General features: G+C 42.6%; 1 protein-coding gene across 2 annotated transcripts in view; it reads right to left on the bottom strand.

Moving 5' to 3' along the window:
• LOC120523086 (ferroxidase HEPHL1-like) overlaps nt 1-17,305 on the bottom strand; it is a 47,223-nt gene that overhangs the window by 17,346 nt on the left and 12,572 nt on the right. For both annotated transcript variants that reach the window (XM_039744056.1, XM_039744057.1), the window contains exons 2-12: nt 7,226-7,470; nt 4,999-5,211; nt 4,716-4,889; nt 4,241-4,495; nt 3,805-3,973; nt 2,444-2,583; nt 1,901-2,032; nt 1,497-1,693; nt 1,211-1,358; nt 770-982; nt 270-480 (exon numbers count right to left, since the gene is read on the bottom strand). In XM_039744056.1, coding sequence (XP_039599990.1) covers nt 270-480; nt 770-982; nt 1,211-1,358; nt 1,497-1,693; nt 1,901-2,032; nt 2,444-2,583; nt 3,805-3,973; nt 4,241-4,495; nt 4,716-4,889; nt 4,999-5,211; nt 7,226-7,470 — 2,097 coding nt within the window. The remainder of the gene's footprint in view (nt 1-269; nt 481-769; nt 983-1,210; nt 1,359-1,496; nt 1,694-1,900; nt 2,033-2,443; nt 2,584-3,804; nt 3,974-4,240; nt 4,496-4,715; nt 4,890-4,998; nt 5,212-7,225; nt 7,471-17,305) is intronic.

Raw genomic sequence — 17,305 nt, 5'->3', positions numbered from 1 at the left:
TTTACTTCAAAGCATACAAATTATTAAATATATTTATAAAACACAAGAAAATTATCACAGAGTTCCAGCTTGTTTTTGTATTCACAGTGGCAGGTAATGACATTTCATTTTTTTTTTGTACAGGTTAACGACTTTAGAGCTTTTGCCAAAGGAGAACTCCAGACGATTATTTGCACATGTAAATGTGAAAGTTTAAGAAACACAGTTTCTGCCTTAAACAGGTTATTCACTGTACGCTGGATATGTATTTGCATGTTCATCTACAGTACCTCTGCTCTCCAGTAGTATTATGCCTCGCCAGTTCCCAGGACCTGTTTGGAGCATAATCCCACTCCACCTCCTCAGCAGCAATGTAGTATGTCCGCACCACACCGACAGGGTTAACTGGGGGTCTCAGTTCTTTGCAGGCTCTGGCAGAGTAAAGCTGTCTCATGCCCCCAGAGTAGTGGTCAGCTGTACTGCAACTGATCTCAAAGTCTCCTGAAAGATAATTCAAATGTTACATGACCACCATGCACAACAGTTATCACACTTGTTGTCCAGAACAAGTCATTACTCAAGCTTTTCATTTTGGTACCTTATGCCAGGTGACTATCAGTGGGATCACAACCTATTGAATACTAAAAAACCCAAACTCATTAATAGGAATTGGCAAGGAAAAAAAATCTCTACAGGCAGAGTGCCACATTCTTTATCAAGTTAAAGAGCTCAAAAGGAGTTGGAAAACCCAACGACTCCAGTTCAGAAACAAGAAACATAATTGGCTTACCTACAACGTTCACTTGCATGAGCACCGAATCTGATGTGTGTGGAAACAAGCTGACTGTATCTCTGGTGTTACCCTGTTTCTGGATGGTGTTCCCTTGGAAGCGGACACTATGCAAATCCACCTCTGTGCCCAGTGCCAGGAGGTGCCAAGAAATATTAGATCCTGCACACATAACAGGGGTGGGCATATTCCCAAACATATAGCCATTGACAGCTGTAAAAGAAAAATGCCACCATGGTAACTGAAGGAACAGGCAGCAATGAGAAATCCTGCTGTCTGCAACTGTGCATTTGTGTCGGAGGGCCTATACTGGTTGTAGATGTGTCTATGTAACATACTGTACTGGTTCTAGCACCTTAGTACTGACAGTGTTAATAAGTTACTCTATGACAGTGAATATTTATGTAAAATAGTATGTATAACATAGGCACATCCACTCACCGTGCATTTTGTTTGACTCATGAAATTCTTCACTGTCCACTTCAAAACCAGAAGGATCATTTGTAGCTGCAATGCTGGATGACAGGTACCAACTGAGGTTCTCATCAAAGACAGTAAAGAGCAAAAAGAAGTGGTCATCTATGTTGCTCTGAAATAAAACCAAATCTGTCAGATTATGCCGAGTGTCTCTCTAATGTGGCTAATTCTAGATGTTCCTCTAGCTCTGGCACTGAAACCAAGCAGCCTACCGAAACCCTACTTCAGTTAAACCAAACTGTATTCCTACCTGGTGGCCATTCTCATTCTTCCTACATACTAGCAATGGTCCAACCAATCCAGAGTTAGTGTCTCTGACTGGGTCCACAGATGAATAATAAATGTATGTAAGACAGTCTGGATCACTGGCTGTTGGCCCATCTAACAACACCCAGCGATATGTGAAGACATTATTAGGTTGGACTTGGCAACCAGGTTTCTTGACACCTGTATAAGACACAAGCCATGTGTGTGGGTCTAAGTAAGCAAGGCTGGTCACTCTACCCCATGAAATAGGACCTTTCAAACTGACCCGCAGGTGACAAGCTCTTACATGAATACATTTCCAAGTTCACTGAGCATTCACTTCAAGTTCACAACTCAGTTATGTTGAACAAGATTAAGGAACAATTCCGAACAGAATTAAGTTCTTACCATCTACATAGAATGAACCCTCAGACTCTTTACTGTAAGACAAACCATGTGCCTGAATGCTGTAATTTCTGTCTGCTTTGTTCTTAAACATCACAAGAATGGTGTCACCCACTTCCCCCTTGATAACTGGGCCTGAAGGAAAAAAAAGAAAAAAAAAAGGCAGTCATTTACCAACCCGCTATATCCTAACACAGGGAAATGGGGGTCTGCTGGAGCCAATCTCAGCCAACACAGGGCGCAAGGCAGGAACAAATCCCAGGCACTAGGGACAATTTAGGGACGCCAATGCACCTAACCTGCATGTCTTTGGACTGTGGGAGAAAACCGGAGCACCCGAAGGAAACCCACGCAGACAAGGGGAGAAAATGCAAACCCCACACAGGGAGGACCGGGGAAGCAAACCCAGGTCTCCTTACTGCGAGGCAGCAGCACTACCACTGCGCCACCGTGCTGCCCAAAGGCAAACATATGATATTAATAATATGTGAGGCACCAAGGTTATGCAAATTACTGATTCCAAGAACCACGTTTGAGCTAACATACCCAGAATACCCAAATGAAACTCATTTTCAGTTCTTGGTTTCTTCTTGGTGAAGGTGTTGTCACTGTACTCCACATACATCACTTTGAGGTAACGGCCACCGATCCTACCAGATGCTTGGCTGAAGTAGGGTTCAGAGTTGCTGGCAAACAAGTAGAAACAAAAACAGAAATTGGAGTTTTTTTTGAGGGATAGATGTCCAGCACTTCTACCCTTCATCTAACAAGGGGGTAAATAGAAGTGACCACTCAAAAAGAGAATAAAAGCCAGAGCGAGAGAGAGAGGTGTAATTAAGAGATAAGTGCCGAACAAAGGGTGTGACAAATCTCTGGGGTGACTACTTCTTCCATTTAAATATAAAGTTAATTTCCTGAATAAGGAAACTATGTCATATTACATGACGTTTAGTTACAGGGGATGTCAAGTCTTGCTTATCTCAGTGATGGAGCATGTCACATTACATATCTAAAAATAACTAGGCATGTCAAATTAAAGGACTCTGTGAGACTTTACAGGTCTGTTTCACATTTCTAAAGTATCTTGAGCTCATCATAATAATTTGCTGCCTGATGGAGGTGATGTCTATTTTAAGATATACAGATTCAGTGAGTTTTGCCGCGATCTCCACCTTTCTTTCCCTCTTTTTCTTCCAACCTATTGTGATACATAAAACATGCAACATTAGTCTGATGAGTTTTTATTCCATTTGTGAGGTCCAAAACACCCAGGTTCCTTATTCCTCATTGTTGCACTATATGCATTGTACTTCTGGGTAAGTGCGTGTTGATTATGTTGTGGACAGGCTCCATGTATGTAAGACCCAAGATAAAAACCAAACCTGTTTGATACTGTCAGGAGAAGTCACAGACTAGTTGAACAGAATCAGTGGGCATATAACTCTAAATGACTGGCGATCGTGGGAGGATGCTCTGACTAGCTAAAATTATCTAAATTAAAACTAAAAATTGCTGGTAAAATCATGTAACGTGACATGCTCTTTAGAGGTTTTTTCTGTTTTACCCTCTGGGAACCCCGTTATCTTAAATAGTTCATGACCCTTTACTCCCTGTGACAATTCAAAGTCAACCACAAAGGTAGGGCTCTGAAGTACCACATCAAAAAATTCTAGAAGTGTGTAAATGGCATTTTACTGGACAATGGTCAATGAATATTCCAAATGTACTAATTATAGTTTTAAATGCATCTTTAAGTCTATAAATCCCATTCACACTGACACCTTCCAATGTGACTGGTTAATCAAGTTGTACTTGGTACCTCACTTTTCTGGAGCAAATTGCTTTTCTTGAAAATGTTGTCCCCACCCTTTGTTTGCACTCCTACTGACCACCTTTATAAAGATTACCTTCCTGTTGCATTCAACAGTTGCCCATCAAATGCATTACGCCCCTGGGGGCCATAGTCCCACATAACAGTTTCTGCAGCAATGTAGTAATGCAATATCCTACCAGCTGGTGGGGCTACAGTGGTGTTCAAGTCACAAGTGAAAACCTGGTAAAGGGCCTGCATGCCAGCTGGAAAAAGGAGAAAGAAAAGTCATTGGCCAGAGACCAGGTCCTGTTTATGGATTCACCACCCTTAACACTGCTGTCTCCGTTCTTCTTCCAGAATCTGATGCCACATTTCACTTCGGCAGCTATGGTGCACACAATTTCCTCATAATGCATAAAACCTCTTATGAAACAGGGACACAGGGGCCTGGCATGACATCAGTAGGAGAACTAAATGATATGTCCAGGGAACCAGAAATTTATATTTCAGCACAGGACAGCTAATCATACCTTGGATGTGATCATTCACTTGACAGCTCAGCAGCCATTTTCCAGGGTTTCTTGGGAACATTTCTACTGTGACGAAGGTGGCTGGAAAAAGACTGACCACATCTGCTCGGTGACCCCGATTTAAAACTGTGTGTCCAAAGAAGTATGCTGAATGAATATCCACTTCACTGCCCATCCCAAACAAATGCCATGACACAGCCTTATTAGTGCACATTTCGAGGCCAGGAAGATTTCCAAACACAAAGCCATTGATAGCTAAGGGGGACAAAATGAGAGGTTAATAGTATAATAACAGATGATCAGGATTTATAAAGTTAATTACAACCCAATCCTCTGTATCCAGGCATCTCTCAGGCTCATGCCAACCAATCTAACATTCAGGTATGCTGACACTATGATCTGAAGGCTCACATCTAAGGTAACTAGTGTCAGACAACACTCACCCAGGTTTAGAAAGGATACTCTAATCACACACCATGCATTCTGTTGCTCTCCTGGAAGTCCTCATTATCCTTGTTTAGACTGGAAGGGTCTGAGCAGAAGGTTTCAATGTTCTCCTCAAGATACCAGCTAAGATTCTCATCAACCACACTGAACATCAAGACAAAGTCTCGGTCCACATCATTGCGATGCTCTCCCTGCAACACACCTGCAATGACAAAACTCATTATGTACATTGCTGGAAGTTTGAGCACCTACTTTTCCTTCTTGGAAATGCTTCCAAAAAATATTGTCTAATAATAATGGTGCTCTCTAACCTTTTTTACAAGTCAACAGTGCCCCAACTAAACCAGAAGATATGTCCCTTGGTGCATCAATGTGGGAGTGGTAGACCCATGTAAGACAGTTGGGGTCTGCTTCTGTAGGTGCATACTCATCTTTCACTGTCCAGGTATATGTGTGGTTGCCCCCTGGAAGGACAGCGTCATCCTTTTTCCTTTTTCCAGTTGTTCCATCCGGATATAGAGCACCTGTTATATGGAGTAAAATATTCAGATATTCTCACAAAGCACCTCATATCACTGACCAGGGCCTGTTCACTCTCAAATCCAGTGAATACAAATTATATCAACATGTTAAACCCACAGTCCTATAGACCACAAATTGGCACAACTCACTGCCAAGTCACACTCAGAGAAAAACATGGGCCAACACTGTTCTATGCTGGGATGCTCAAAATTGCCAAAGAAAGTATGCAATATGCTATCTAAGTCAGAATTAGTTTAATAGCAATACCAAATGACGTCAAAAAGCTAAAAATCGCATACCTAATCCAAATGCTTTGGATAATGAAAGAAGTCACTGCCTTGCATTACCTGCTCATTCTGCATTACCAAGATATATCTTCCAACCTTGTCTCTTTGACTATGATATACTTCAGATCCACATAAACAACACTATTAAAGCACCTTCTAGCAGATGACCAGGATCATATTAGATTTAAGTGAAGATCAAGGACAGAAACTATGAGGGTGTTTTTGTAGTATTATAGTGTAGCGTCAGCATAGAGTACTGCAATGGCTGGATTCCGTGCTCTTTACATGGCTTGCTATCCTTAAAAGGACTGCTTGCCTTTTGCTGCACTAGTTTGAAAAGTCCATGCGAGTGTGCAGAACTGCCGTTTTTATAGGTTATTGATGATACAATGCTAGCTAAATCTTTTGATTACTCATCCTTAGCTGATGTAACTTGCAAAAGTCACTGTCCCCAGCAGCCACTACCAAGTCCTTGCAACAGTGTACAAACTTGTTGAAACAGTTGGGCGGTCTTCCCTCCTGCTTCAGTCATGTAGCCAGTGTTGAGGGTACATCAAGCAGGGTTTGGGAGTGCTGTGTTTTCAGATGGCACAACAGGGATGTTCTGCACTGCACTGGCAGGTGGCACAACTGGGATGTTAAGTGATGTGCTACTGTTACAGTAAGTGCAGCAGGTGTGTTCAATGCAGGTCAGTTGTAGGTGTAGCTGTAGGCAAGCAGACAAACCTCCTGGAGTGGAGAAGCAGATTTACTGGTTTCTTTGCGGTTTTCATTTACTGAACTGGTGCTACAAACCACGTTCCAGATGTGGATTCCAGCTTTGAGGCTCTCCCTTCACCGCCGCTTCACAATGACTCTATGATCAGCACATTTTTACCACTGCACCTGCTTCTCACGGCTCACTTGGGGTCATTGCCAACTCGATCTGCCACAGTTTTCTCCAGCTTCATGAACTGGCAGTCCACGCACCTGGATAAATGGACCTTAGCAGATGGAGAAGCAGTGGTGGAGCTGCCCAGGTGTCAGTCTCTCAGCTGTCTCTATCAATGTACTGCTGCTGCAAATAGCACTCCATATTACAGATTGGAGCCTCGAGGCTCTCCAGCACCTTCACCAAAGAGCCATTATGGTGTTCGACGCCAACAGTACAATATAATACTACAAAAATACAAAGTATCCCGCTTCCACTTCAGTGTAAATAAATGTAAACTCTGATGTAATAAAGGCTAATTTCTGTCATGTTAAATACGGCAATTAAATTGCACGTTAATTACTTCAGAACTACAATTATGCATCACTGTGAATCTTGCAGTACGGGGCTGAAAAGATCAAAATCACAAGAATTAAACACTGTCGAAGTGAGAAGTATTCTATCGATCAAAGTGGTTCTACAGCTACGAAGGACAAAGAATTATGGGAAATTGAGTTACAAAGCTCCAGCCATTGAAAATGCAAAGTGGAATTGCTTTTTACTTTTCATTTTTGCAGCTTCATTACGGTTCAGGCTGAAAATGAAATTACAAATGGGGTTATTTCACTTGCATTTTTGCAGCATTCTTGCATGCAAACTTTGAAAAAGAAATCACAAAACAGAAATTGCATTCTCATTTTATAATTTTAATTCTCCTTTTCATTTATGCAAAAATACCTCCAATACCCTAACGAAGTGACTGCAGTGATATAATCTCAGCTCTAACCAAAGGATGTATAGTATAAATCAGATGCATACCTTCAGAGTCCTTATCATAGAAAACCCCATGTGGATGCAGGGAGTACGGTCGTGAGGCCAAATTTCTTAGGTGGACAACAAGAACATCATGAACTTCTGCCTTGAGGACAGGACCAAGGAACCCCAACCAGGAGGGCTTAAGGAGCTCTTGTGTGTAAGTGTCATCACTGTACTGTCGATACACAGCCTTTCTGTAGACATGACCAATTCTGTGAGGTCCTTGGGTTAAGAAGACTGAAGCACTTCTGTAGGAAACAGAAGAATAGCACGTCACTGTCAGCACATTAAAATTTAAGTTCTAGAGTTCAGTAGTTCAAATGACAATGGAATGGTTCTTGTCCTTTGTGTCCGCATTGTAAGCCAGACATTGTCCGTTGTGTTTGTGTGGCAACCTAGACATTATACAGTACAAATGTATCTGGATTAAATACATAATCACCGCTATCCCCGGGTTCTGTGAGGGATCTTTTTGTTTGTAACATTTCACTGTGACAATGAGTAGGGTCTTCCGCATCAGTTTTCCCATGATTGATACTCAGTAGACATACCCCTGAAAAAGATTTCCCAAAAATTGTCCTTGTACACACAATTGCTACAACACACTTTACAACAATTTCTATTGCATACCAACCCAAAACATCAGAACTCCAAAATTAACCACTGTATGATGTACATGATTTGTTTAGACCTCCACTGCCTAGCTATTCCTTTTGCCCTTTGCCCCTCTTAAGGCGGAGCAGAGGCATTAAGGCTAGGGATCTGCACTGGCAATTGGAAGGTTGCTGGATAGAATCCTGTAAACACCAGAAGTGATTCTATGGAGTTGGTCTCGTCCGTCACGGGAGATGGACATCTGAAGCTGAGCTCTGTTGCAGCGGCTTTATTTTTTCTCTTATTTCTTATTATCCCGAGATATCCTGTATTTACCTAACCTAGGGAGTTTCTACTACAGTATATAAACATGAGTAACAAGAAAGGGGTTCAGAAAGAAATGGAAAAGAAAACTAAACTACACCCATGTCTAGACAGACATCAGGCCCAAGTGCAAGTGCAAGGTACCTTGCAGTCCGTACTTTCATCTACTCCTTGCGAGCTGGAGGCATCGGCTGTAACGGGGGTTGCCACTTCACCCGCGGAGCACGACAGCCAAAACGATTTCTCCGAACTGAAGGAAATGATCGCAACATTGGCCACGGCCATAAAGTGAGCTCAAGAAAGACATTCAAAAAGACATTCAGAAAAATATGAAGAAAGAAATAAATGGCTTGCACAAGACAATCGAGAAGACAAATGAGAAGCTGCGGCTGGAGCTGCAAGAGATGCGACAGGAATATAAAGACTTGGAAAAACGTATATATAATCGTTTTGATGCAGTCTTTAAAGATATGATGAAAAAAATTCAGGAACACATTCAGGAAAATGCGTCTAAACTGAGAGGACTTGCCAAACAGCTGGAAGATGTTAAGCAGACATTCACGTCTCGAATTGAAACAGTGGAACAATTGGCATCTAACGGCGATGGAAAAAGCTCCAGTTGCGAATTCCGAATGAAAAAAACTTGGAGACAGACATGCGGCTCTGGAAGATGGATACAGGAGGAATAATATTAGAATCAAAGGTCTACCTGAGAACCGTAAAAATACAAACCCAATTAAATTCGTAGCTGAAGTATTCTCAAAAATAACTGGAGAGGACTTTAAATCAGATACCGAGATAGTGGCAGCTTATCGCATATGTGGATCAAATACCTCTAAACCTAGGTCTTTAATTGTCTGCTTCGAGAGATTACAATTTAAGCTTAATGTAATGGCACTTCTCAGACACAAACAAGAGATTATATTTGAAAATAACCACATTCGTATTTTCCCTGATTTCTCACCCTCAACAGCTGCTAAACGTGCAGCTTTTTACAACATTAAACAGCGGTTACGGAAAGCCGAAATCAGATACAGTCCCTTGTATCCTGCCAAACTGAAAGTGGATATTCAAGAGAAATATCAAGTCTTCTCCTCCAAGGAGGAAGCAGAGAAGGAGTTAAGAAAGCTGATCCTGACACTTTTTGAAATACGAAAGTGAGTTGCATCCTGTCATGTATGGCAAGAAGATATTACCTGCTGTCTGATCTGCTTGCAATGATACGGGTACCATAATTATACATCCTTTTTTCTTCTCGGCCACTTTTTGTTCATGTTTTAATTATAATTACATGCGTATGTGTCGAAGAAATTAAAGTACAGTAGAACCTCGGTTCACGACCATAATTCGTTCCAAAACTCTGGTCGTAAACCGATTTGGTCGTGAACCGAAGCAATTTCCCCCATAGGATTGTATGTAAATACAATTAATCCGTTCCAGACCATACAAACTATGTAAATATATATTTTTTTAAGTTTTTAAGCACAAATATAGTTAATTAAACTAAAGAATGCACAGCGTCATAGTAAACTAAAGTAAAAACATTGAATAACACTGAGAAAACTAACACTGCAATAGTTCACGCTATAGCGCTACCAAACGCTGGCTAAAAGCACTTTTTTTAAGCACAGGGAAAAAAAATTAACATTTGAAAAAATCCGTAATATAATAAACCACCAAGAAAAATAACATTGCAACAATGCACGCTACGAACCGATCACTGGAAACAGAAGTGAAAACAAAATCAAGCCCAGTGCATTCTTTAACTGCCTTCCTACCTTAATGCTGGCTCTCGTGCTGCCTGTGTGTCTGCGTCTTTCTCGCGCTGCCTCTGTGTGTGTGTGTGTGTGTGTGTGTGTGTGGCACGCTCTCTCTCGCGCTGCCTGTGTGTGTGCGCATCTCTCTCACGCTGCCCATGTGTGTGTCGCGCTCTCTCTCCCACTGCCTGTGTGTGTGCGCATCTATCTCACGCTGCCAGTGTGTGTGTGTGTGTCGCTCTCTCACTCTCTCTCTTGCTCGCTGCACAGGAAATGCACAGGGAGAGACTGAACATATACAAACCAAAAGGGAAACTGGCTTGTTCATATACAGAGTGTGTGGTCGTGAACCGAGGCAAAAGTTTGGCGAACTATTTGCTTGTAAACCGAGTTGTACGTGTACCGAGACGTTCGTGAACCGAGGTTCCACTGTAGTGCTTTCTTTTTTTTTATTTTGGTTTTTAACTATTCTAAAGGAGACTGTTTAACATCATACCCTTGATTTACTGTTATTATTGCATTAGGGTTTACTATGCTTATTCAGGGCCCTGGGTTTACTGTCTTAATATTTCAAGATTGTTGATTATATTTTATGCTTATAGTATGTTGATGATTATATTTTATGCTTATAGTATTTAGACTTTATCGGTAATAGATATCTCAACTTTTTAATCCTCAAATGCCGCTGCTGGGGGGCTTGTTTTGTTTTGGACATGCTCTGTCTCTAGGTATGTCAGAGGACCGGGACTTTGTGAAGTGGGGTCCAGCCTCACGTTGGGAGGCAAAATGGGGAGATAGGGGGGAGAGGAAGAGAGCAAACTATACCTAATCTATCATTTTAATCCTTATAATTCTAACTTCCAACGTTACAATAGGCTGCATGGAAATAACTCATGAGAAAATTGGAAATTAAGGTTAAAGCTGTCTCACTTCCAGTTAAGACTACAAAATGAAATCAAAAATTCAGAATCAATGTCTCTATGTTGGGACAGTTAACTTTGTGAGCTGGAATGTTAAAGGCCTGAATCACGAATTAAGGAGAAAGAAAGTATTCTTTCAACTAACAGGTCTAAACGCTAAAACAGTAATTTTACAGGAGACCCACTTATTTAGCAAAGATCAGTTCTGGCTGCAAAAAGACTGGACTGGCCAAATGTTCCATTCCAGCTTTACAAAGAAAACTAGAGGTGTGGGAATTCTTATACATAGAACAGTCTCATTCGTTGCATCAGATGTAGTTTCTGATCCTGAAGGGAGATATGTGATTGTCATGGGCAACTTTTTTAACTGTAAAGTGTTTTTGATAAATGTTTATGCACCCAATGTCGATGACAGGGAATTCATGCAAAATGTATTTGCATCTATTCCCAATTTAAATACTCATAAAATTATAATGGCTGGGGACTTTGTTCTTTAAATCCATTCTTAGATAGGTCTCCTGTCACGGAGGGATGACATCTAACACTGCAAAGATAATTACACAATTTTTAACTGACCACAACTTATCAGACCCCTGGAGGTTTCTAAACCCAAACTCAAGAACATATTCCTTCTACTGACCAGTGCATCATTGCTACTCCAGAATTGATTATTTCTTTATCTATACTAATAAAAGGCAAAGCCCTCACTCACTCACTTACTCACTCACTCACTCACTCACTGACTCATCACTAATTCTCCAACTTCCCGTGTGGGTGGAAGGCTGAAATTTGGCAGGTTCATTCCTTACAGCTTCCTTACAAAAGTTGGGCAGGTTTTATATCGAAATTCTACGCGTAATGGTCATAACTGGAAGCAGTTTTTCTCCATTTACTGTAATGGAGATGAGCTTCAACGCCGTGGGGGCGGAGTTTCGTGTGACATCATCACGCCTCCCACGTAATCACGCAGTACATAGAAAACCAGGAAGACCTCAAAAAGCGCTGAAGAAAACATGCATTATATAATTGAGAAGGCAGCGAAACAATAAGAGACCGAGCGAGTGACATATACAACCATATTCATGAGTTCTGCTACTTCGGAAACAAAGCACGATGTAAACCTACACTTTAAATTAAGTTCATAGACAGGCTGCCGCTGGCGTTTGTAATTTAGTGCCTGCCCATATAAGGCCGTCCGTCAGCGGCAATCCAATAGCAAACTCCACTAAATATTCACGGGTTAAGGACTGTGCTTATGCAGAGGAAGATGAGATGGTCAGGGTGGTGTTTGACACAAACTCAGCGAAACTGCGAGAGAAAGTTTTAAGTGCCAGGACTAAGGTAACATTAAATACAGCCACGGACATAGCATGAGATGGCACCAGCACAGCTGGGAACCTTCGTTGCATGTACACCGAGCGGCTCACGTGAACTGACGCAGTGCAGAGATAAAAGACAACAGTTCCAAAGAGCTGAACAAAACCGAATTACACAATTGAAAAGGCAGCAAAAATATGAAGCGTCTGATAAGCATATTCATAAATCCAGCTACTGCGGAAACAAAGCACACGGTGGAAAAAGTCAATGTCCGCTAAAGGAAGACAGTGTAAAAAAACCGTGCATGCAGTGTGTCAGGTCTCAGATAAAGAAGAAGACGAGCTGTTTATTGATGCAGTAAGAAACGAATCGATGAAAGAAACCTGTCATCTTTACAGCGATTGACAAACACGGAATGTAACTTGAACACAACACATCCTACAAATACGAGCCTGATTGAAAGAAATAATGATAATCAAATCCTTGATGACAGCAACACTCAGTAACACTCACAAAACAAATACTGTATATTGACAGTCATGTTACGTTATTTTTAAAATGTTCCCTTTTCTTTTCTAGCTTTTTAACACACTACTTCTCGCTGCGATACGCGGTATATATATATGTATATATATATTCCGATCTACATACTCGAATAATGGATACTTTATTCGCCATCAATGATTGTTTTGGTAAAGCCATACTCAGTGTATTCATTAGATGAGCGGTAAAAAGTAACAGCGAGGGAGGATGCAGGCTGTAGTGCTTGCGTCAACTCTATCTGAATTGCGCGATCACATTTGAAAAAATATATCTTTTCAAGTTCTATTTAGTCCATATGTGTCAAACTCAAGGGCCACGGGCCACATCCGCACGGCGTAATTATATCCGGCCCGAGATCATTTTATATACTGTATTATTGTTATTAATGGCCCAGGTATATGAAGCGCTGGTAACACAATAAACTACAGATCCCATAATGCAGCGCTTCAGCTGCCTTGCCGAACACTTATTGCGGCTAGCTCACGCGATGCTGGAGAGAAAAGTTCATTCTGAAAATAGAGCCTTTAAAAGCGATGGGAGGCTGAGTATATGTTTACTGAACCCGTGTGTCTCATTTGTGGAGCTAATGTGGCTGTAATTACAGAATTTAATCTAAGACGGCACTATGAGACAAAACATCAGGGTAACCTGAATGCAATGCAGAAGATACAGAAAGCAGAATAATTAAATAAGAATCTGACACTTCAGCGGACGTTTTACCCGTGCACAATCACAAAGTGATTTCAAGTGAAGCTGCTTTTATGAGAGACACAAATGCACCAGTGCAACTTTCCCTCTTTCCCTGTTGCCAAGTAATGTTAAACCAAGTCGTCACTACGGTGTTCCCAAATCGCACTTTGCTGATAAACTGAGCGCACTGAGTTTGCACGGCGCTTTGGTGACTTTGAAGAACAAAAAGTCCGTCTACATGCGGCTCGAACCTTGTGCATGTTTGGTAGCACATATCTGTGTGAGAAGCTCTTCTCAGTGATAAAGACTAACAAAACAGCACACAGGAGTCGCCTCACTGATGAGCACCTGCAATCCATCCTGAGAATCTCCACAACACAGAACCTCACACCAAACAGAAACGAACCTGTGGCCAAAAAGATGCCAGGCGTCCAGCTCTAAAATGACATATGAGCAAAGACAACTGAATGATTTGATTTGTTATTGCTGAAAGGAACACATTTTATTTATATTTCCAGGTTTTGTTATGCAGCATGTTCATATTTGAATTTGTATAATTTTGACAGGATATATTTTTATGGAGAGCAAAATCTTTTGGGATATTTAAAATCTAAGTTTATTTTTATATAAAATTACATAAGAGTAAAGAAATTTGAATGTTTGTTCTTTTAATGTTTACTTTATTTCTAACTTGTATAATTTAGACAGGATATATTTTTATGGAGAGCAAAATATTATAAGTTGTTTAAGGTTTGAGTTGATTTATTCAGGAATAATATTCCTGTCTGTTTTACCATTCCTACCAAAGATATTTCTGTCGACTAAATAAAAATTCCTTCTATTTAAAATTTAAATAGAACTTGAACAAATCGATAGTTCATAATATCCACGCAGACTTGCACGTAAGAGCGGAGTTATCCATTTTAACAAGCAGCGTATTGCACTGATACTGAAATAGCTGTGTGTGTATATATGTAGATATGTATGTATATGTATATATATATGTTTATATATGTGTGTGTATGTATATATATATATATATATGTATTTGTGTGTATATATGTGTGTGTATGTATGTATGTGTGTATGTATATGTATGTGTATATATGTAGATATATATATGTATGTATATATGTGTATATGTATAGATATGTATATTGTAAGATATGGCCGGCCATGTACCCCGGCCAATACCCCCAAGCCGCCAGGTGGAGCCCTCCTTGCAGCATGGAGGTCCCAGAAGACCAGCAGGGCATTATGGACCATGTAGTTTTATGCACCGCCCTGCTGGATGCCATGGGGGCCACGAGAGGGAGCTGCAGGGAGGACCGAAGAGTTCTTCATGCCCTATGACCCGGAAGTTCGTCATAGGAAGGCGGCGGCTTCGGGTGAGAAAAACATTATTTACCCTGACCGGAAGGAATAAGGACTTGTGGACTGTTGGGAAGGAACACCTCCGGGTCAGGGAATATAAAAGGACTGTGGGAGCTCCCAGACGATGAGCTGAGTTGGGAGGCAGGGTGGCTAAGCGTCTGGGAGTGGAGGATTGTTCATTGTTATTGGAGAATTGTGGAGAGGAGCGTGCTTTGTGCACAATTATTATTATAATAAATAATTATTGGACTTTTATCTGGTGTCTGACGTGGTGTCTGAGGGTACAAGGGTGCGAGCAAGAATCATATTCTGTTACAATTGGCGTAGCTCCGGCAGGATTCTCTGGCCGTCAGTTTGGCAGAGGACCTGAATTTAAAAAATTTTATTGTGGACAGAATATCCGGGAAGACAGCGTCCACGACACACACAGAAAAATCGCCAGAAACCTCATCTTTATCAAGTCCGTCATGGGAAGAAGAAGACAAAGCAGGCGCCAGCAACAGCGGAGGTCTGGCGCTCGGCATTGCCTGCGCTCAAGAGGAGCTATGGAGCGGCTACGCATTTCGGGAGAGATTTCCGGAGGAGGACGTCACCGACGAGGTATGTACGGGGAATGTACTGAATAATCTTTTTAAATTAACACATGATGTCCCATGTACATACCTCCCAGATGTCCATCCGAAGGCTCTGCGGGAGGCAGAAGACCGACCCGAAGGCGATGGCGCGCTCTCATTCAGGCAAGCGAGTAACCCGAAGCACTTCCGCATTACGGGTGCGGCGAGGACACGTGACCTACCACAAGGGATTCCAGGAAGGTGGCGTTCCGTATCCAGCTGTTTGTGGCCGCCCAAGAAAAGACGGACTTGAGTTTTTGAAGGGAAAGGGGAGGCGATCAGTACCGCTCTCCTACAAAAAGGTAAGGAGGTCCGGGAAATGATTGATCGGTCCGTCGATAAATTGATACAGACGGATCACAGTCAGCCAAAAGCGGCACCGCGGTCCTCCGAAAAGAACTACAAATCCCAGGCTCCCTTACGGGACCTGTCTGAGCACGTGCCAGGAGCGGCCGTGTTTATTGGCTCCCACCCGGAGGGTAAGGCTAATGATGGCTCGAGCATGCCTCGGGTGAATTAAGTAACTTTTGGGCGTGCGAGCTGGAAAAGTTGCTTCAGCCCGTGCACAAATTTTACAGGTGGTGGAGACAATAAAGAAGATCACTGGGGATCTGGGAGCAGCGGCGCCTTTAAGGAGGGTGGATGAATTCCTCTGGCGATTTGGTCAGGAGTCTCCCATTATGATTGATTTGGCGGTACAGGTGAGTTTTACGGTACCGTACAGAATAAGGGGACACAGAGTGACGCGGGCCCGCGGTTAATTAGTAGCGGTGCCAAGTCACTCGAGCCCTACAAACGAGTGTGGTGTGATGACAGAAGGGGCGGTGGAAGCACTGATCGTACCAGAGCAGCTGAAAAGTGCTGTCTCGGGCGATGCGGTGCTGAAGACGCCGCCTCTGGTTTCTTTAAAGTCAGCGGGCATGCAAACAGCAAAGAGGCTCTCTTTCTCTAATAGAGACTCAAGCTGTCGCCGACAAGTAAGCAGGAGATCCCGAAATACACCGTGGGTCTCCTGACAAGGTGGGAAAAGGGCGGAGAGCAGCGAGGCGGCCAGAAAACCCTCCTTGGCGGGGAAAGGGTGGAGCTGACCGAGTTCGAGATGTTTCAGGTCTCGGGAAAAGAGCCAACCAGGAGGACTTCGTCGGTGCTACAATTGCCAGCGACCGGGTCACGAGTGGCGCCAATGTCCCGGGGAGACAGGAGGTACACCGTCCCCCCAAGGTTTGCTCGAGGACAGGGGCAACGCAGTCAGAGCCCGGATGACGCGTCCTCTTGGAGGAAGACTTCCCTCTCGGGGCAGGCCGCTCCGAATCTTTATAATTGCCGCTGGGGAATACTGTAAGATATGGCCGGCCATGTACCCGGCCAATACCCCAAGCCGCCAGGTGGAGCCCTCCTTGCAGCATGGAGGTCCCCAGAAGACCAGCAGGGCATTATGGACCATGTAGTTTTTATGCACCGCCTTGCTGGATGCCATGGGGGCCACGAGAGGGAGCTGCAGGGAGGACCGAAGAGTTCTTCATGCCCTATGACCCGGAAGTTCGTCATAGGAAGAGCGACGGGCTTCCGGGGTGAGAAAAAACATTATTTACCCTGACCCGGAAGGAATAAGGACTTGTGGACTGTTGGGAAGGAACACCTCCGGGTCAGGGAATATAAAAGGACTGTGGGAGCTCCCAGACGATGAGCTGAGTTGGGAGGCAGGGTGGCTAAGCGTCTGGGAGTGGAGGATTGTTCATTGTTATTGGAGAATTGTGGAGAGGAGCGTGCTTTGTGCACAATTATTATTATAATAAATAATTATTGGACTTTTATCTGGTGTCTGACGTGGTGTCTGAGGGTACAAGGGTGCGAGCAAGAATCATATTCTGTTACAATATATATATGTTTATGTGTGTGTGTGTAAATATATATATATGACAACAACACTCATCACTCACAACAGTGACA

The sequence above is a fragment of the Polypterus senegalus genome, chromosome 2 (genome assembly GCF_016835505.1).
Source record: "Polypterus senegalus isolate Bchr_013 chromosome 2, ASM1683550v1, whole genome shotgun sequence".
NCBI classification, from domain to species: Eukaryota; Metazoa; Chordata; class Cladistia; order Polypteriformes; family Polypteridae; genus Polypterus; species Polypterus senegalus.
This window is presented reverse-complemented; position numbering and strand designations above follow the sequence as displayed.